Here is a 20,800-nt window from a genome sequence, read left to right on the forward strand (position 1 = left end):
CGGCTCAGCGTGTCTGTAATTACTCCCTCCCCGCAGGCGCGCTTGAAGTCTGGCCAATTAAACAATGAAGAGCAGAGTTACCCCTTCTTTTTCTCCTCTCTGTGCACCATCCCTCTCTCCTCCAGCTCGTCTTAATCTGAGTGGCTCCGCATTTGCTGGGCACGGCCCCGTGCCGGGAGGATCCCGGACTCGACCTCCGGTTTTAATTACACAGCTGCCTCCACGCTTTTCACCCTCATCTTTTGTTCGATGATGAGCTTCAGAGTTGGGTCTGCTCTCGGAGAGACTGTGGCCCCGTGGCCACATCTTTGACACCAGGCGGTCGTATGCGACACTGCCACTCCATTACCAACCTCAGCGCTGCCCTTGACAGGCCGTGTGGATATCGAGTGGGCTGATGCTTAATTTTGCTGCAATGCTGCAGGTGCGTAAACAGCACCTCCTCTCCAAAGACGCGTAAATATCAAGCATTCTGGGCTTAGAAACAGGGCAGAGGGACCAATCAAGCAGTTACTCAGGAGTAAGGAATAACATGGAACCACCAAAGCAACTAGGCCGTAAAAGATACAACCGCATTACTACGGAAAAAATGTTTGTGAGTCGGATGCTCTAATTACGAAGCGGCTATAGTGACTTTGGTCACATTTCGAGTCGGCATGTAATACGACTTGTTTCTATAAACGGTTTCCAGCGGTTTGTACGAAAGGAGCGCTCATATCCGGCCCTTTGCTGTTCTTCTGCTTCTCGTACTTCCTGCTCGTTCTGCAACAGCCACGGAACGCTCGAAATCCACCAGCCACTTCCCAGTGATTCCTGCTGCGGTCGCTGACTCAGTATTTAGGTTTGTGTTGACAAGCAGTTCGCCTCGGCTGTACTGTTTCTGGCATCCTGTCCTACAACATGCTTCCCTCTATATCCTGACCCAATATAATAGCCCTTTGACACGCATGTGGGCTGGTGAGGGAGTGGCAGGACTCGCGGAGTCATCAGTACATCTCTTTGGACAAAAAGCGACTGTTAAATAATCATGAATGTAAATGTGCAATGAAGTTTTAATTTCCCTCTACAGCAAATACTGCGCCATTCACGGCAGAATGCATCGCGGGTGATCTTCCTCATCACGGATGGCTACTCCAACGGTGGTGACCCTCGGCCCGTGGCGGCCTCACTCCGCAATCAGGGCGTGGAGATCTTCACCTTCGGCATCTGGCAGGGGAACATCCGCGAGCTAAATGATATGGCCTCGCACCCCAAGGAGGACCACTGCTACCTAGTGCATACCTTCGCTGAGTTCGAGGCCCTTGCCCGGCACGCCCTCCATGAAGGTGAGCTCTGGGCTTGTGTTTGCAGGAACAGCCGCCTGTACACCTGCTTTTTATACCTGGAGTTCATGGGAATAGTCATGCTAATGCTAATTAGCTAACGCTAAAATTTAACATGAATTTGAGAGGAGTGACTGAGTGTTTCAGTCATTTAGAGGTTTGCATCTTTTTTGAGCCTTCTTGGTATATGTTTGCATCATGCATATATTTTTTGCAGTTTTGCACTTAGTGTATGCTGGTCTGTGCTTTACATGCTTGCTGTTGCTTGCACAAGAATTTCCCTCTGGGATCAATAAATTTTATCGAATCTCATCCAATTTAATTCAGTCCGCTAGCATGTTTCATTTAGCAGTTAGCACATTTCATTTAGCAGTTAGCACATTTCATTTAGCAGTTAGCACATTTCATTTAGCAGTTAGCACATCTGAATCAGCCACTTAGCACATTTCATTTAGCTATTAGCACGTTTCAGCGTCAATTAGCACATTTTATTTAGCATATGTCAGATGCATGAGATGGTAGCGAAAGAATGGTGCACGAGGGGAACATTCCTTCTGAGCGCATATACATTCCTCATAAAAAGGCACGAGTCTGGTGAGAGAGTGTCTCCCAGATGGTGCCACGCGTGTCAACATCTGCACTGTAAAAGTCCTGCACTCTCTCCCTCTGGAGAGATGTTCACGTGAGCTGGCCACCTCCTGACTCACGGACTGTTCCTTCTCTTCCTTGTGCCAGACCTCCCCACGGGGAGCTACATCCAGGAAGAGCGCGGCCGCTGCTCTTCGTTGTGCAAGTCCAGCGGGGACTGCTGTGATGCCATGGCCAGCTGCCTGTGTGGCACTCACACGGGCCAGTACGACTGTGTCTGCAACAAGGGCTACTACGGCAAGGGCCTGCAGCATGAGTGCTTTGGTGCGTACCACCGAGGGCCTCGGGGGGGGGGGGGGGGGGGGACGGCAACGGGGGGCGGGACGCAGGGGGTTCAGCTGCTTGGAACCTTCCGAACTGCATCTGCATATCGGCTGTGGAAGGAAGAGGCCTGGGAACAAAGGCTTCTGGGTAAATGCCAAAAAAACACATTTGTTCAAATCCAAGGTGGAGCCTTGCTGTTTCTATGGTGATAGGAGTACAGGAATGGAGGAATATAGCTATTAAAGTATACACAGTACGAGAAAAGTGCCTGTAGCACATACCAATTAAACCATAAATATATTAAACAAGGCTGTAAGTGTTAAACAAAAATGATGTTTAACAGCTGGTCTGAGCAGACTGATGGGGGTTCATGTAGGATTGTACTGAACTATGTAATTTTTATGAGGAGGCATTGACTTTAAGCTCAAGTATTCACCTTACCACTTACAAAAGCGTCTGTTTCTTTGAACCTTGGTTCAGTATGGAATGCATATGGGCATCTGCTCCCACGTGACCCCATGCAGAGTGTCTGCCACACTTACAAGTTATGTCTTTTTGCTGGGGGGAACCAGTGATTGTACAAACACAAAATTTCAATCCTGGGCATCATTGGTTATGCGTCTGTTGCTTGAGCGGCTTCTGACGTGTCCTTATACTCCTTGGAATACGGCAAGAACCTCCGGTTTACATACTTGCACCATGTTCGGGTCATTGAAAGCATCAATAGCATTTAGCATAGCATAGCGTTTTTGGTAATGCAATCACAAGCGGAGCTCTTTTGCAGGTTACAGCCAGGAAATCCCAGAATGTGGTTAAGTGTGTTATAGCTGTACTGTAGAATGAAAGTGAGAGGGATGTGTGGACCATGTTGAAGTGAGGAGCGAGTCTGCCAAGCATTCAAGCAATGCATCCAACAGTGAAGGGGAGGCCGTGATTATCGGGGAGCAAAGAAATGCGGGAAGAGGGACTGGCCAAACAGCTGCTTAAATCATCAACAATGCGCCGATTGACGATGGCATTTTGGCTCTGTGACGTGGGTGGCTGTTTTTCACCATCAGAGGAACCAAAAAAAGCTTTTTATGTATTTTTTTTTACCCAGTGAAACCCCATTTCGTCCTAATGAGGGTAATCAATGGTGTCTGTGTGACAGTGTCGTGAGATGTCCATACTATGGCCGTTGGGAGTTACTGGTGCACGTCCAGCGTTGGACAGTAGAGTTTGCAGGATAACATCGGATCAGCAGCGCAGGTGTGAAGGTGGAAGGTTTGCAGAAACATCTTGCATCATGTGCACTTTTCAGCTACATTTTCTATGAACCCTTATCCTCCGTCCCTCTTCACTCAAGGAGAGAATGATCCAGACCCATTAGATCATCATCCCCCCCCTTGCATAGGCAAAGCCGACTGAAAAGCACATGCAAATGGAAAAAGACAGTTGAGGTTTGGCATGAAAACTGTATTACATGCAGGTCCATTAACTGAGATCAGATGGCCGTGATTAAGTGACTGCCACCATCCTTCCCGAGTGGCTTGAGGGTACGTCTAACACGCTGTGAGCATCTCCTTTTCTCAGCCTATGGTGTAGTCGGACATGAAGGCTCAGCCTCACACCTTTCGAACACATTCACCTCTAGAACAATGGTGGCTGGCGCGGGGTTGAGCTGTTTGGACCACATCACGTCTTCCTCAGGTTTTCGGCCGGGGGACAGTATCTCTAGACTCTGTAATGAATGAATAAACCACCCCCCCTCCCCCCCCGGTACACTCACAGTGTACTGCATCACGGAGGATCGTACCCCGTAGCGAGATGGCAACGCGGATCCTGAGAATAACGTGAAAGAGTGAGGTATATCTGCTCTGATCATCAGCGAGAGCTCGCCAGGCTTCTCGTAACTCTTCAGACATCCCAGGCTGGGGCCAGGTGGGATGATGAAGAGTAGCGCAATAATAAAAAGCAGGACGGCATGCAGCCAAGCTCCCGTGGCCTGTTAAGGCTGCGCCGATTTGATATATGTGACAAGCATCCATCCTGACAGGCTTACAGTACAGAACGCCTATATATGGACATGCTGAACCTCGGGGTGTCACTGTATAAAGGCGAGCGCGGTTCTGGGGAGGACGGGAGGTATTATGCACGTCTTCGGAAGGTGGGCCTCCCTCGCCCGGATGGTCTTCCCATATCGAAAGCCAAAACTGTCTGCTATGTGAAAGAAGGAGGAATGCAGGGTTTGCGCGAGGTGAACGTCAGAACGCTTCCAGAATGACTTTCCATTTAGCCGTCCATACCGGCAGCAAGCCTTGTGCAGGGCTCGTGTGAACAAAATAGATCAGCAAAAAACAGTAAAATATAATAAATAAAATGGGTGGCATGATGGCTCATCGTGCGAGGTTGTAATTCCACACCTCCGGGACTGGCGGTTCGAGTGCCGCTGGAATGCGTGTGTGCTTCCCGTGTTTGTGTGGGTTTCCACTAGGTACTCTCCGTCCCTTCCACATCCCAAAACATGCTGTCAGGTTGAGCTTGTGTGTGTGTCTTTGGGTCTGCATCCCATCCAGGGTGTCCCTTGCCCTCTGCTTCCTGGAATAGGCTCCGTGTGACTTAGTATTGGATAAGCGGTTGAAAGATGGATGGATGGATGTTTTGAAAAATGCTTATATGTGGAAACTTCCCTTGTTCTTCAGAATTCCTTCCTGAACGTTCCTTCCATTCTGTACTGTTATCACGGGCTCGACTGATTTTCCCCAGATTTCTCTGCTTTCTCAGCCACGTCAGGACACCAGCGAGTGATGAAGGAGTGACAGGGGAAGCGAGTGAAGTGCAGCAACACCGCCGCTGTCTATCAGCGCGGCAGGATGTCGGAGAGTGAAACAGGCCCTTGGCAATGCGGTGGCTTTTGTTTTTCTGCCCGCTATCGACAAAAAGGGGGGAAGAGGAGAAGTCCTGCACTGTGTCAGCAGCTGTGTTTGCTTCTGCTCCGAGTCGCCTGATTCATTGGTGTCGCTGCCACTCACCCCGGGTCTCAAAGCTCGAGGGGGGGGCCCTCGGGGCCCGTGGCCTATCAGAGTACAAGGTTCCGTGCAGAGAAGGGTGGTGTTTACTTGCGTGCTGTAAAAATTTGCTTGCGGCTGGAATGCTGGGATTCTTATGCCGAGCCTTGGAAGATGGACACAAACCCAGTGACCGTGTCAGGCGTGGCGGGAGGAATCTGGGAAATGCCGGTGAACCCCGGAGTAGCCAGACAGAGTGACACTGCAGCCAGGACAAGGGCCAAGTCTGAACCCTGATCCTCATTTATAACCCCCCTCCCAGGCAGGCTGTTTAGATGTGGAGTACAGTGACCCCCCCTTCCTCCTTCCCAACAACAGCAAAGATCGCGATCACTCTCCTATATTTGACAGCGTACCCAGCCGGGTGAAACAGCTCCCAGATCCAGGCCAGCACACGTGTCCTGAGCTGGGGGGTGGGGGGTCATTGTACCACATTCCTCCCTGTCCCCGCACCTGGGCCGAAGCCGGACCACGTCATCCTCCGGGCGAGCTGCTTCCATTTGTTGCCGCGTCGGGAGACATTAAATGCATTGCTGGATGGCTTGCTGAGGATTCGCACTCGGCTTGATATGCGCGGAGGAGCTAAAGCATCCTGCCCCTTCAACTCTGGTGGTCCGGATTCCGTAGGTTACCCCCCCTCCAGAGCGGCACTAAATGACCTCCATAGAGCGGGGGATGGACCTTAAGTACCTTGAATTAGACGTTATGTTTTTTCGGTATTAAGAACTCAGGAAGTATGTTTGCATGTCAGCATATGCTGGACCATGCCTGCTAAAGCCAGTGGCGTAGCTAGAAATTCTGCTCCCCCCTAAGAAATTGGCACCTTGGTCCTCATAAGGGTTGCTGCTTTCATTTCCAAGAAATATGGGGAGGATTTAAAATTTTATATTACATATAATTTATAATTTTATGTGTCCAAGGGCCTCTGTAAAGTGCTGGGCCCCTGAATCTGCCAGGGTATCCATGCCCCTACTGTGGCCCCTGTAAAGTGCTGGGCCCCCGAATATGCCAGGGTATCCATGCCCCTACTGTGGCCCCTGTAAAGTGCTGGGCCCCCGAATATGCCAGGGTATCCATGCCCCTACTGTCATTCTAGGTAAAGCTATAGGTCAGGGGAACTGTACAGTTATAGGGTACGAGCAACAAAGTCACTGGATTTATGTGGAGGACACTGGAGCAGTTGATCATGACAGAGCAAACAGAGCAGGACAGCAGAGAGGTGATATAAACACAGGATACTGAAAAGCTTCACTGTGAAAGCAGCAGAAAGGTGGCGCAGCTGTTAAAGATCTGCTCTTCCCTGTAAACCCTGCAGCTCTAGTGCATTCACACTGTCCTAGTTCATGTAAACAATAACAGCGCCAGTGCTGTTTATTTAGAGTGATAAAGATGTGTTTCCTTTTGGTTACGGTCAAAGGTAGATGTATTAACCGTCTTTATACATATGTTGTGCAGAAGCCTTGCAAAGCGCTCGTATCAATCACTTGTCACACGGAGCAGCTGCACACGCAGGAATGTGATAATATTTTAATGAATGACTCTTAGGGTAAGTGGCTCCATAAGGAACCAACATTATGGACATTTGGCACCAGATCACATGAGGCTCTTTGCCTTGTTATGTCATTGCAACACGATGGATATGCTTTTCAGTTGTCTCTGTTGGAAATGGTCCCCAGGATGTCTAGCCTGGTCCCCAGGAGGCCCCGGGCTCGGTGTCACCAGGATGTCTGGATTGGTCCCCAGGAGACCCTGGGCTCAGTGTCCCCAGGATGTCCGGCCTGGTCCCCGGGATGCCCCGGGCTCGGTGTCCCCAGGATGTCCGGCCTGGTCCCCGGGATGCCCCGGGCTCGATGTCCCCAGGATGTTCGGCCTGGTCCCCGGGATGCCCCGGGCTCAGTGTCCCCAGGATGTCCGGCCTGGTCCCCGGGATGCCCGGGCTCGATGTCCCCAGGATGTCCGGCCTGGTCCCCGGGATGCCCCGGGCTCGATGTCCCCAGGATGTTCGGCCTGGTCCCCGGGATGCCCGGGCTCGGTGTCCCCAGGATGTCCGGCCTGGTCCCCGGGATGCCCCGGGCTCGGTGTCCCCAGGATGTCCGGCCTGGTCCCCGGGATGCCCCGGGCTCGGTGTCCCCAGGATGTCCGGCCTGGTCCCCGGGATGCCCCGGGCTCGATGTCCCCAGGATGTTCGGCCTGGTCCCCGGGATGCCCCGGGCTCAGTGTCCCCAGGATGTCCGGCCTGGTCCCCGGGATGCCCGGGCTCGATGTCCCCAGGATGTCCGGCCTGGTCCCCGGGATGCCCCGGGCTCGATGTCCCCAGGATGTTCGGCCTGGTCCCCGGGATGCCCGGGCTCGGTGTCCCCAGGATGTCCGGCCTGGTCCCCGGGATGCCCCGGGCTCAGTGTCCCCAGGATGTCCGGCCTGGTCCCCGGGATGCCCGGGCTCGATGTCACCAGGATTTCCGGCCTGGTTCCCAGGAGGCCCCGGGCTCGGTGTCCCAAAGCTGAAATTCAGCCTAATTTTTTTTTTGCGAAAATTCCAGGACGATGGAAAGCAAAGTCCACGGGCGAGAAGCCACGTGGTCTTATCTCACTTGTTTGAACTTGGACTGTGGGCTCTGCTGGATTGACGTCATCAGTCTCCTGAATGCTCCCGGTCTCTGCCTCTCTGAGCATCATTGATGTTCTCCTGAGCAGAATTCAGTGGCGGCTTTAAAGAGTCAGGGCCTGAATCCCACAAAATGTTTTTATTTTACGTGGGTGTAAACAGACTATCTATTTACAGTAGTGTATGGAGCTGTAAACTTAAGGTTTAAATAGACCCCCCAATCCCCCCCACCCAAAATTTGGCCATAAAACACATACTGTGACCTTTTTTTCCAGAACTGAACCAAGACTTCACTGCCATATTAACGCCCCATCCCATTACTGCCACTGCGGCTCCCTTTCAACTCAGACGGACCATAAAAATAGACCAGATTTACGGCATGGAATTAAGTGGCTGTTATCCACATGAGCGACGCCCATTTCTAAATCCATTGCTGTTTCTACAGCCTGGTGGGCATGTTCTTACAGAAGGGCTCAGCCCGTGTATTCAGCGGGAGAGGTCACCAGTGTTCTCACTGGGGCAGTTAGCCATGACCTCACTTTTCCCTCTTGAGATTTCCGTCATGGCCTCTTTGTGTTCATTCTTGCTAATATCTGTCAAAAGAATGTCGATTAACTTGTAGGACTGAAGGACTGGGGTCAGGGAATAATTTACAAACCTGTCCTGAATTTCAAATAGCACTAAATCTGTCACCCAGAACTGTACAGGAACCTCTCTGCCCCAAGGGATGCTGGGTAAAGTGACGAGTGACGTGGAACCCCACACTAGAGCTGGGTAGCTGATCCCACTGCCAGGCCCCCACATCCCACTGCCAGGCCCCCACATCCCACTACCAGGCCCCCACATCCCACTGCCAGGCCCGCCATTGGCAGTGCGATGGCAATCACAGTCCAGAGGCCTCAGCTGAGCAGAAGCCCGCCCAGGTCCTCTTGGGGGAATGATCAGGTCCGCAGGCGTCTCCGACTAGAAGTAGAGGTGGGGGAATGAACAGTCAGGTCCTGGTTACTTTGGCCTGAGACCCCTGGGTTAGCGACCTGTCAACAGCACTAAATGGCTAATGGGCTTTCTGAGACCTCCAGCTATGAGGAACATTCCAGGGCTGCTCTGGACTCTGATGGAGATGGTGTGGAGAAGAAAATTATGACATAACACATCAATTCTGGCCTCTAAGTCCTATGTTCAAGTTATAGCATTTTATCCTGTGATTTATTCTGCATATAAAATAATACACATTTTCCTTCTTTGGAGGAAATGGATCTGTTTTGCTAGAGGACATTGTTAACACTGTTGTTTATAACCAAGAGGAGAGTAATCATCAGGTCTGGCCAAGTTCCTGTCAGGGGCCTGGATGCCCGAGCCGAGCCTCGAGTAAACGTCCTGGCTGAGTGCTCCCATGGACCAGGGCGGGGGCCCCGCGAGCATTTAGCGAGCTTCCTTCGACACATTCCACCTCACTCAGCAGCTGCTTTCCCACTGAGCCACAGCATCATGTCCAGGTTGGGAAACTGGACAGTGGTGATGCATCGGCTGCGGAATTCCTCAGCCAGATTTTTGAGACTTGCGAGACATTTGGAGAGTTTTGAAAAAAACAATAAACAAGTCTTTCATCTGGTTCTGGCCTCTGCTGGGCCCTAGTGCTCAGAGGCGCAATAGTTAGCAATCAAGGTCTCTCTCTCTCTCTGTCTCTCTCTCTCTCTCTCTCTCTCTCTCTCTTTCTCTCTCTTCCCACCTGGACCACAGCGGTCATGGGGGACAGCGACCATGTTGCCTTTTGATTCACAGTTCAGCGTTCCAGCAAGATGCATTGTGGGAATGGGAATGTGGGGGGAGTTGCTGCATTCCTGTGTATGTCATGTTGTCTGGTCAGTTTGTTTCCCCGGTGATGGCGGGACACTGATGCATCCTTCCTGTAATCCTACAGTGGGGACTTTTGGCCCAGTGACACTGGGAATCACCCTAGTGGGGGGGGAATGCCGGTCAAGAGTTGGATCTTATTCTTTGTTATCTTATAAAAACTGGAAATAAGCTCTACAGTTCATGCAGCCTTTACACATTTTTATGTTATGACTCTCCTGCAAAAATGCATGTGGTACTTTGCCGTTTGCAATATATTTATACAGGTATATGTCATGCAAATTTTTGCTACTTGACAGCATGTTTTTAGTTGAAATTGGTGGTATTTTAAGGGCAAATCTTTTTTTGCATGTTTTCAATAGTGCATTGGTTTCTTGGTTTTAATTTATTCTGTCCAGATGCAGATTTAAATCTTGCCTGCCTCTCTTTGTCTGCTCCAAGGTCAGTTTTTTAGTCTGTATACTCGCTCACATCAATTAGTGGGCGTGGTGCGTGAAGTACTTTACAGAGAACAAGTCTGCCGGCTCTGGTTTAACAAGGTCACATGATACACTTTGTATATGTGTATGCAGCCCCAGTAACCCTCAGAGAGAAGGCCAAACAATCGCAGTGACCCGAGTCCCGTCCCTACGCCCTGCAGTAATATTTGCATTTTAATGTCACGTAAGGATACGGTCTGATGAACATTCTACAACCAGGAATCACTTTATCAAGAAAACAAAGGACTTGAATAGTTAGTCAAAGTGGGTTGTCCTATACATTATCAACTGCTGAAAATCAAAACAATGAACAGTAAAATGAAGAACACAGTCAAAGCTTACAGATTGCAAGAGCAGACAGTCATGAGTGCAAGATTTCAAAGTACAGACGGAAAGCAAGAGTTAGAGAGTAAGCCAGGCTTTGTGTTCCCGTGGCTTAAGAATGGAAAACATGCCTTTGTCTCTGAGCAGATGTGCAGAATGGTTCCTCTGCACGCGGGCGTGTTGGTCGGCTGTTGTTTCCCTCCCGGTGAACGAGGGCGTCCTGCCTGAGGACTGCGGCTTCCCCCGGCTGCTCTGCGTGATATTGGCGGCCAGGCTGCTTGCACGGCAAATTCTGGAGGGAACAGAGAAGCAGCGGAGGGATGGCCAGGAACAAAACGAGAGCCATGCGTCTCTTCCTCTAAAATTAGTGCTTCACATTGTCTGCACATGGATCCCTGCTCGTTTTTAGCCGAACACCAAAACTGTGATTTGTGTATACAACACAGCATTGGTGTCAGGTCTTCTGATGAGGTTAGCCCTGTGTCTGCAGGCGTAGGAGACCAAGATCTTTGAGAAAACCAAGTTAATATTTAGGTGGCATCAGTAAAACCAAGATTTGAACGTTGACCCACGTCAACCGTGCTCTGGGCTCTGTGTGAAAGAGGATCCTACCTTGGGAGTTCCTCTGCAGTTTACAAGGGGCCTCACCTTATGCTGGGGGTGAGAGCTGAAATCTGCTCTCAAAATACCAGTGGGTGGCGGATCAGGAGGAGGGGGTGTTATTTCCTACCCAGTCATGAGCCTGGCCCACCCTAAGGTTGGACAAATGGCAACCAATCCCTGATAAATTTTGATTATTTTAAATAGGAAAGAAGATGAAGGTTTTTAAGATAAACCTGTTAAATTACAACCCCGCCCCAGCCTGTCCAGAGTCAGGCCTGGGTCAAAGTATTTGTAGACGTGGAGATGTGAACAGTGCACCTCCTCTGGGATACCCCTCATGAAAGGAGGAATAGACGTGGAGATGTGGACAGTGCACCTCCTCTAGGATACCCCTCATGAAAGGAGGTGTAGATGTGAGACTGTGGACAGTGCACCTCCTCTGGGATACCCCACATGAAATGAGGTGTAGATGTGGGACTGTGGACAGTCCACCTCCTCTTGCTTTGACGGGATTCTGAAGGTGTCGGCCTTCTGGTAGGAGCCCCCGGCAGTGGGAGTCATAATCGGAGCCGAGTGACACAGGCAGCAGTCCAGGTCTCTCCCTCCAGCCCCGGACTTGGCTTCCCTCAAGGAAAGTGTTTGTAGCGTTAATCCCAGCAATGAGTGTGGCTGATGGCAGCAGATTTAGATGGAAAGTGGCAGCAGGACAAGCCGAGATCCACCCAGGACCATGCTGCCGAGTGGGACTCTCCGAAATTAAGGAATGGGTGGGGGACATCCAGTCATACGCTCCTGCAGCCTTTGGGTCGGGACCCTGCAGACGGGTCACCTGAAATTGACCTCATGATGTCAGGACCAGGAGTATTTACAGTTTCTCCAATGCTCTGCTGAATTCATGAATCTGATTGGTCATCAGGGTGTCGATTCAGGCGATACACAAGATACACAACAGGAAATCGATGTGCCATTATAATCTTCAATTCTAACTAAAGCTACCTAAAATTCCAGACATAAAACAATTTAAAAGTAACAGAGGCATGTGGGACAGTTGTTCACTTTTGTAGCTGTGTTTAAAAACCTATAATGCAGGGCTTGCTGTGCATTATTCCTTACTTAGTGGCTGTTTGCATCCCTGTGGTCACTTTACGGACATTTTTTTGCCGAAATGACTTGCTGGTGGCAGTGGGGGGGGCGCCGCCCTGTCCCCTCTTACTCTGTACCCCTGGTCCCTCCACTAACAGACGTGTGACGTCGGTGACTCCACCACAGCTGCAGACAGACCCAGTAAAAACACTGTGCCCCCCCCCCCCCCCCAGCACATCGAGGTGTGTTATAATCCCTCTCAGTGGTGGGAGGTTTTAGATGTCAGGGTACTTTAATTGTCTCCCCTTCCTTTCTGGGGGGTGTGAAACTCATTACGCCCCAGTTGTGCACGCTTTGCTTTTCACTCACTATTCACTCTCGTTTTGCTGTCTTTGGACCAGATTTTTCTGGTCTGGGGGAATGTTGCGGTGTGGGGGTGTGTGTGTGTGCATGCTTGAGGGGGGCATTTACTTTTAAGTTGAACATCCTGCAAAGAAGCTTCTTTAAAAAAGAAAAAAAATGCCCTCCTTTTGCTCATTTCATGGCAGAGAAAATGTGCTGTGTTCTTGACCAGCTGGTTGTGAATCAGTTATGACTCAGCTTGGAGCTCAGAGACGGGCTAGCCAATGAACCGTAATCCTGTACCGTGCGCTCCATCCAGGAAACGCAGCATCTGGTATCATAAATGTTTAAGGGATTAGCCTAATGTTCCGGAAAGTTTACCTTAAGGCCACGGCTGTACGTACGGCTGCACCGATTCCCCTCTAGGTTACCATAACAGGGATCGTCTTCATTCACCCTGTTAGTACAGATGCCGGTTCACTTCAGTTAAGTCTTTTCCAAGAGTAACTTCAACTCCAGTTCAGAATTAAAGTGATGGGCGAAGATTATCAGGGCTGACTAAGATTGTGGCTCGAGCTGCGTGTCGGAGGTGAGGTCCGCCTTTCTCTCTCATGCCACGGGACGGCTGTTCAGTTACAGTCCTGGATGGAGTTTTCCAGAAGGCTGATTGCACCAGTAATGCCTGAGGAACCGGATCCAGAACCAGATGCAGCAGCGACTCACATGTCCGACTTAAACAAAAAGCCGCAGGACTTGCCCTAACAGGGCTTTAATTGAATTTAATTGACCTACCCCCATATTTAACGTGCCATGTACCCCTACACTGTGGATGGCGTGTTTAACCAAAAGCCAGTGTAAACCTAATCAACTGTGAGAAGACTTCAGGACCATAACAGAGGAGCTGTACAGCAAGGCCGGCTCAAACCCCAGAACATAAATGTTTCCTGGAATTAAAATTACATTTTATACAGTATTTCCACTGTTATAACACAAGTGAAATATTATTCACGTAAAGCAAAAGGCTTGCTGTAAACTTGAAAATGAGGTTGTTACGGCTTCTGCTGGCCCCTTGCTCATATTTACTTTAAAAAACACTTATTAAATAATTTCGAAATAGACAAATTCTTCACATTAGATCGCTTTCATTACCGAGCTGAAGGTGCTAACTTTGGATATTGACACTGGAAAATGAAAATAAATATGGTTATTCTTTTGAAATATGACCAAAGGGCTGTTTTAATATGTAACCTCTTTATGGATGGGTGACTGCTCTTGACCGACCTGCTATGAAACGAGTTTATCTTGGAAGAAGGCCGGGGTATCTTTGGCGAAAGCTCATCTCTATTAAGGCTGTAAATATCACAGTTTTAGCAGGCTGTGAAATGCAGGAAATCGTAAGTGTTAATTATCTACAGTATATCAAACTCTGAAACCCTTGCAGGCTTTAAAGAGAGAAAAGGCGTCACTGTCAAATAGACTTAGTTGGGGATCTTGGGACGGCTTTCACCCAATCAGCTCTCGCATTTTATGGGAAAACACATTGTTCGTTACTACATGAGCATTTACTAACACAGGGAGTCGTCTCGTTGTAAACATCAGTCTCACTGTTCCGGTGGAAAACGTGGAGGGGTGTCGCTAAGTCCGGAGGCAGCCGCGTTGTGTGTCTGCCGTGTCCCATCTGAGTGGGAGCGAGATCCATGTGGAGGTTCCTTGGTGATGAATACATTGTTATACATGAGGGTAGGTACGTGCACACAGTTGTGTGTGCTCACACACAACCCTGACATTCAGCGATAGGGAGTACTGTGGGCTGCCTGTGCAGGTCCGTCTGTGTGTGAACGCGTCCGTTAGTCACAGTCCATTTGACTCTTACTATAGAAGAAAATGTCTCTCTACTGATATTCAGGCCTGCTCCTTGATCAGTGATTGGCTGATTCAGTTTGACTGACTGGTCCGGCTTGATCCTTGATCAGCGTTTGGCTGATTCTGTTTGATTGACCAGTCTGACCTGCTCCTTGATCAGTGATTGGCTGATTTTGGTTGATTGACTGGTTCGCTCTGCTCCTTGGTTGGTGATTGGTTAAATTGTCTGTCTGTCTTTTTATCCAGCCTGTCCACCTGGCACATACAAACCGGAGAGGGTCCCTGGGGGGCCCAACACCTGCCTGTCCTGTCCGGACCAGCACCACACCTCCCAGCCCGGAAGCACCTCCTTGTCCGACTGCGTATGCGAGACAGGTTACAGCGCGGTGAACGGCAGCTGTGAGGGTATGTGTGTGAATACATACACGTACATGCTGACTGACTAGCCCCCCCCCCCCCAAAGGGGGGGACACTCAGACAAACGCACATCTCCACGCTTGGGTGGGCGATGACATTTTACAGGATGCTGCTCTGATGGGCCGGCGGACACAAAGTTAAATTAATCCTGAATCGTTTTTGGACTGGATGTGTAAAATGTCAGTGAGGACCAGCCCTGTGGAGCCATAGTATAATTATCTGGGGCTCAGTGAAGCAGAGCGTATATAGAATGAGTGTAGCTTACATGGCAGGTCATTATATTCTGGTGTGTATGTGGGGGGGGCGGTGTGGAGGGGGGGGAAACTGTTTTAACAGCCGGCAATTTTCTGCCTTAATGCACAGCTCCACTGTCAGGGTGCGTTAGTTTGGCAATTTGTCTGAAGTGTCTGTCCCTGCAGACACACCTGCCAGAGTGTTTGACAACATGTCTGTGTGCGTGGCTGTGTGTGTGTGTGCGTGTATGTGTGTGTGTGTGTGTGTATGTGTGTGTGTGTGCGTGTATGTGTGTGTGTGTGTGTGTATGTGTGTGTGTGTGTGTGTATGTGTGTGTGTGTGCGTGTATGTGTGTGTGTGTGTGTATGTGTGTGTGTGTGTGTGTATGTGTGTGTGTGTGTGCGTGTATGTGTGTGTATTTGCGTGCCTGTGTGGTTGTGTGTGTGTGTGTGTTTGTTCACATATATGTACATGTGTGTCCGAGTGTGTGTGTGTGTCTTTGTGTTTGTGTGTGTGTCTGCATGTGTGTGTGTTTGTGCCTTTTGCCTGTGCATGTACCTCAGCCCTCTCCTCCCCCCCCCCCCCCCCCCCGGTTCTTTTCCCCCACAGTGGTCCACTGTCCGCCGCTCCTCCCCCCGGTGAATGGCCACTTCATCCAGAATGTCTGCAATCACCACTTCGACGCTGCCTGCGGGGTGCGCTGTAGAGCCGGCTTCAGCCTGCTGGGCAGCAGCATCCGCCTGTGCCAGGCCGATGGCCAGTGGTCCGGCTCGGAGCCCAGCTGCACGGGTGAGATCCGGGATCCGGGCCCGTTAGACCCCGTGCTGGCAGGGCGGGCCGTGCCAGACATGTGGCATTTATGGAGCTTTTATTGTGATACAATGGGCGGCCCTTCAAAGCGCAGAGCCCGGCCGCTCTCCCAAACGCTAAGTACAAAGGTAAACATTTGCTGGCTACAGCGCCTTGCCGTGTTCTCCCCCTCACGCGTCGTTATAAAAGCGCTCGTAAAGCCTGAGCCTGCCCCGCCCCGCCACCTGGCCCAGGTTCCAGGATTGCTTTCAGATGTTATTATGTCGGACGGGGAGTAAACATGGCCCGAGGGCCCCGGGGCCACATGCCAGCCGCCGGCGAGAGCCAGCCACCTCCTGTCCCCCCTTACTCCACCCTCTATCCACCCTTCTTTAATTAACCCCACCATTTTAAATCAAATTTGCCCCTTTTGCCCCCCTCCCTCTCCATTTACCTACCCTTGCCCTCCTTTGTTCACCTCTCCTGCTGCTTTTCCCCTCCCATCCTTCTTTCTCCATGTACCATCCTGTTTTCATTTTGCGTCATTTTCTCATCAAGCACACACACACCTCACACATGCACACACCTACTTCACACACCCACACCATCACACACACACACCTACACACATCCTCACATACACACACACATACACACACACCTCACACATGCACACACCTACTTCACACACCCACACCATCACACGCACATGCACACACACACACACACATCCTCACATACATACACACACACACACACCTCACATGCACACACACACCCTCATTCCCACACACAACCTCACACCCTCATACCTTCACAACCAGGCTCTCACACACAAACCCTCCTCCTCACATCCCCAGGCTCTCTCAGGCACCTGCTCCAGCTCTCTGCCCCCCCCCCACATTTTGGGGAGGCCTCTTACTGCAGATCTAGCCTGCCGCACTCCTGCCTTTCAGGATTTGCCTACCCTGGCCTGTAATTTTGGCTTTAATTATCTGCCTGCTCTTTCCCACTCGCCAGCAGAGACCTTCTCCCACCTCCCTATTCCTCCCCGCGATCGGCTTTCCTCTTTTTTCCCAAACACATCTTTTATGGAGCAAAAAAGCCCAGCTGAGTGTGAAATCAGCCCAGAGCATTTCGGTCTCTCAGCCAGCAATCGCCATTTCACTGACCTGCCTGTCTCTGCCTGGGAAGCGTGCTCCCAGCTGTGAGGAGTCAAGCGGGATCCGTTTTATCCGGAATGAGGCTATTCCTCCCTAAAGAAGACAAATGACCTGAGCATGACATGTATTATTTTATACTCATACATGCAGGAAAAATATCATTCTTAGTTGCAGATGTCAATAGGGCACTTTGTTACAGCTAAGTAACAGGCCAACAAATGATCACAGTAAAAAAGAACTTAACTAGATTATGGTGCATATTGAGCTCATTTACTAGCACCTGACCTGCTGAGTGTATCGGTGATTCTATCGTATGGCAAAATACAAGAAAATTCCCATTAAAAGAAGCAGAACCAGCACAGTGGCTAGGATCCAAGGTTATTCCGGGATACTGACCGAGGCTGCTGCCTTGGCATTGCGTTGGGATTTCTGTGCGTCATTCCGTCAGTAATTTCTATCTCATGTCGTTTCCCTGGTCTGTCTCCACGCACCCGCCTACAGCACGCAAGTGTCCAGCCCTCCAGCCACCTCTGAATGGACACCTCAACTGCTCGCAGGGCAGTGCCCCCTACAGGTCGACGTGCACGGTGCGCTGCGCCGATGGCTACCGGCTGGAGGGCGCCGCCAGGCTGATATGTCAGGCCAACTCCCGGTGGAGTGGGCCCCCCCCTCGGTGTGTGGGTAAGCCTGCTTCAGGGCCGCACCCCTGCTTGTGGGGGGGTCTGCTGTCCATCACATGAACATTTACTATACGAAATTACAGAATACAAGCCACAGACTGTTTACAAATCCTCCTAATTATACAAGAATATACAAGACATCAAAAATATAGATACATGACTTTAAAATCAGAGAAAACATGATGAAACACTTTTACAATGGACATAGCCCTACACCATCACAATGGACATAGCCCTTCACCTTTACAATGTGCATAGCCCTTCACCTTTACAATGGACATAGCCCTTCACCTTTACAATGGGCATAGCCCTCCACCATCACAATGAACATAGCCCTCCACCATCACAATGGACATAGCCCTTCACCTTTACAATGTGCATAGCCCTTCACCTTTACAATGTGCATAGCCCTTCACCTTTACAATGAACATAGCCCTCCACCATCACAATGGACATAGCCCTTCACCTTTACAATGTGCATAGCCCTTCACCTTTACAATGGGCATAGCCCTTCACCTTTACAATGGACATAGTCCTTCACCTTTACAATGGACATAGCCCTTCACCTTTACAATGTGCATAGCCCTTCACCTTTACAATGGACATAGCCCTCCACCATCACAATGGACATAGCTCTTCACCTTTACAATGGGCATAGCCCTCCACCATCACAATGGACATAGTCCTTCACCTTTACAATGTGCATAGCCCTTCACCTTTACAATGGACATAGCCCTCCACCATCACAATGGACATAGCCCTTCACCTTTACAATGTGCATAGCCCTTCACCTTTACAATGGACATAGCCCTTCACCTTTACAATGGACATAGTCCTTCACCTTTACAATGGACATAGTCCTTCACCTTTACAATGGACATAGTCCTTCACCTTGCCTATGCAAAGTAACAGGTTTCCCTCCAAAAACCTTCCTACCGACAGCTCACTTCAGGCCGCTAAAAGGAGACACCAGTCAGAATTAAATCATACTACAGTTGACTTTAACCATAAGTAACCAAACAAAATGCAAGACTTTTGTCAGTTTTAGTTTTTTTGATTGCATTCACATATATTTATAAAGCTGAGGTTATCCAAAAGGGGACCTGAAAAATGTCCCCAAAAATAAGGAAGTTTCCCTAATTTCACTACATTTTGGGCCCCAGAAGTTCTCTATGCAAACACACACACACCTCACACACACACACACACACAGGTTTGTAATTATATCTTTCTGGGGACTCTCCATTCATTTTTACGGAGAAAACTCTAATCCTAACATGACGACCTTAACCCCTACCCAGCCCTAACCTTAACCTTAGCCAGATCTTTGTGGAGACCTGAAAAATGGTCCTCACAATGTCAAGAAACAGGTTTTTATGACATCGTGGCAGACATTTGGTCCCCACAATGTAATATAATCCTAAACCACAGACACATGCACGCACACACACACACACACACACACACACACACACACACACACACACACAGCTGGGGGTAGTCAGAGTAATGCGCTTACATGTTAATTGATCCTACCCTTCTGTTCACAAGCACAGCATCCTCATCTGAGCTACACCCCCCCCCATATTATATACAAAAAAATCACGGTCATGCACCTAAACGCATGTATAGACACTTACACACAAATACATGCACAGCAGAAGATGTGATTCCCTCTAGTAGCAAGAGAGGAAAATCTTCCCATGCAAACACCTACACAGACACACAGACATGAGGGCAGAGAGTAAAAGCCAGTGGTGCCCTTACCCACAAGCTTCTGGCCACCTCCATGCAGCCTCACATGACTCAGAGCGTTCTATTTGAGACATGCAGACGTCTGCAGCCACTGAGGAAGGCACTCATTACGCTTTATCGGCCCGAATCGCCTCCCCGGCACGGACACGCAAGCCGTTTGTGAGAACGTCTGCATGTATGCCTGCAGCTGCTGCAGTCTTGTGGCCCAAAATGCGACGCTGGGTTTGTAGCGCTCTCAGGCCTCCTCTGTAACATCAGCACATCTTCAGTTCCGCTGCTCCGGAGCAGTGTTTCTCAAGTCAGTCCTCGCGGACCCACGTCCGGTCCATGTTTTTGCTCCCTCCCAGCTCTCTACCCGGGTGGGAGCAAAAACATGGACTGTCTGTGGGTCTCCGAGGACCGGATTGGGAATCACTGCTCCACGTTCCTTCCAGGTTCCACGGGCAGCAGAAGGAACTACTTCACATGCTCTAAGAACTAAGAGCTACGATGTCTGCAGGCTGGTGCTTTCACTGGTGATCTGCAGTATTTCACTAAAAGGCTGTATGTATACATGCAGGGAACATGCTTTCTGAAGATGACAGTGTTTTGTTCTGTTAGCTCTGTGTCAGAGTGTAAAAATTCCCTTGTCACCACTTGTGCTTCTTTGCACACCCTAAAAGGCAATGAACGTGCACTGCAGAGTTTCTACTGGATTCTCACCAGAGTATCTTACTACCCCCCCTTACAGAGATTCTCTGTCCTCCATTGGTGATGCCTAAAAATGCCCTGCTGTCGCCCCCTACCTGCATGGAGAGGGACGCAAAGCCCGGCACTGTGTGCCGGCTGGCCTGTCGTCAAGGTTACGGCATCAGGGGGGACCCTGTGATGAGATGCCTTCAGTCTGGTGACTGGACCTCCAGCATCGACAAAGTGACCTGTGCAGGTAACGGACGTGTGTGTCGTGGTGTTTGACAGTCAGATTTCACATTGTTCTCCATGTAAACCTTTATATATACTTTATGTACACCATATCCCATGTAGTGAGCTGGATTTCACCTGCCGTTTTGGAGGTGAAGTGGCTTATTCATAAAAACAAATGTAAGGTCACATCCCACAGGGTCTCCACTCAGAGCATCAGAAAATGATCCTAACTTATCTTATCATTTCCTGCTTATATATTTCAGAACTCGGATGGCAATTCTTCTAAAACTGTTCAGGATAATTCCATACTAAGCTAGAACAGCAATGCCTCTTCTTGTCTTAGATCTGCGTTTCCCAGTCTGGTCCTCAGGGACCCACAGACAGTCAACGTTTTTGCCGGAAGCTTGGAGGGAGCGAAAACGTGGG

At 49.9% G+C, this 20,800-nt stretch overlaps 1 protein-coding gene across 4 annotated transcripts in view; it reads left to right on the forward strand.

Moving 5' to 3' along the window:
• svep1 (sushi, von Willebrand factor type A, EGF and pentraxin domain containing 1) overlaps positions 1-20,800 on the forward strand; it is a 65,928-nt gene that overhangs the window by 11,230 nt on the left and 33,898 nt on the right. For 3 of the 4 annotated variants that reach the window (XM_048971207.1, XM_048971204.1, XM_048971205.1), the window contains exons 3-8: positions 1,070-1,325; positions 2,058-2,234; positions 14,680-14,838; positions 15,694-15,873; positions 17,538-17,717; positions 20,202-20,396. In XM_048971207.1, the coding sequence (XP_048827164.1) occupies positions 1,070-1,325; positions 2,058-2,234; positions 14,680-14,838; positions 15,694-15,873; positions 17,538-17,717; positions 20,202-20,396 (1,147 nt within the window). Of the gene's footprint in view, positions 1-1,069; positions 1,326-2,057; positions 2,235-14,679; positions 14,839-15,693; positions 15,874-17,537; positions 17,718-20,201; positions 20,397-20,800 lie in introns of those variants that run through there. The other variant, XM_048971206.1, reaches the window with a different exon arrangement.

The sequence above is a fragment of the Brienomyrus brachyistius genome, chromosome 12 (genome assembly GCF_023856365.1).
Source record: "Brienomyrus brachyistius isolate T26 chromosome 12, BBRACH_0.4, whole genome shotgun sequence".
NCBI classification, from domain to species: domain Eukaryota; kingdom Metazoa; phylum Chordata; class Actinopteri; order Osteoglossiformes; family Mormyridae; genus Brienomyrus; species Brienomyrus brachyistius.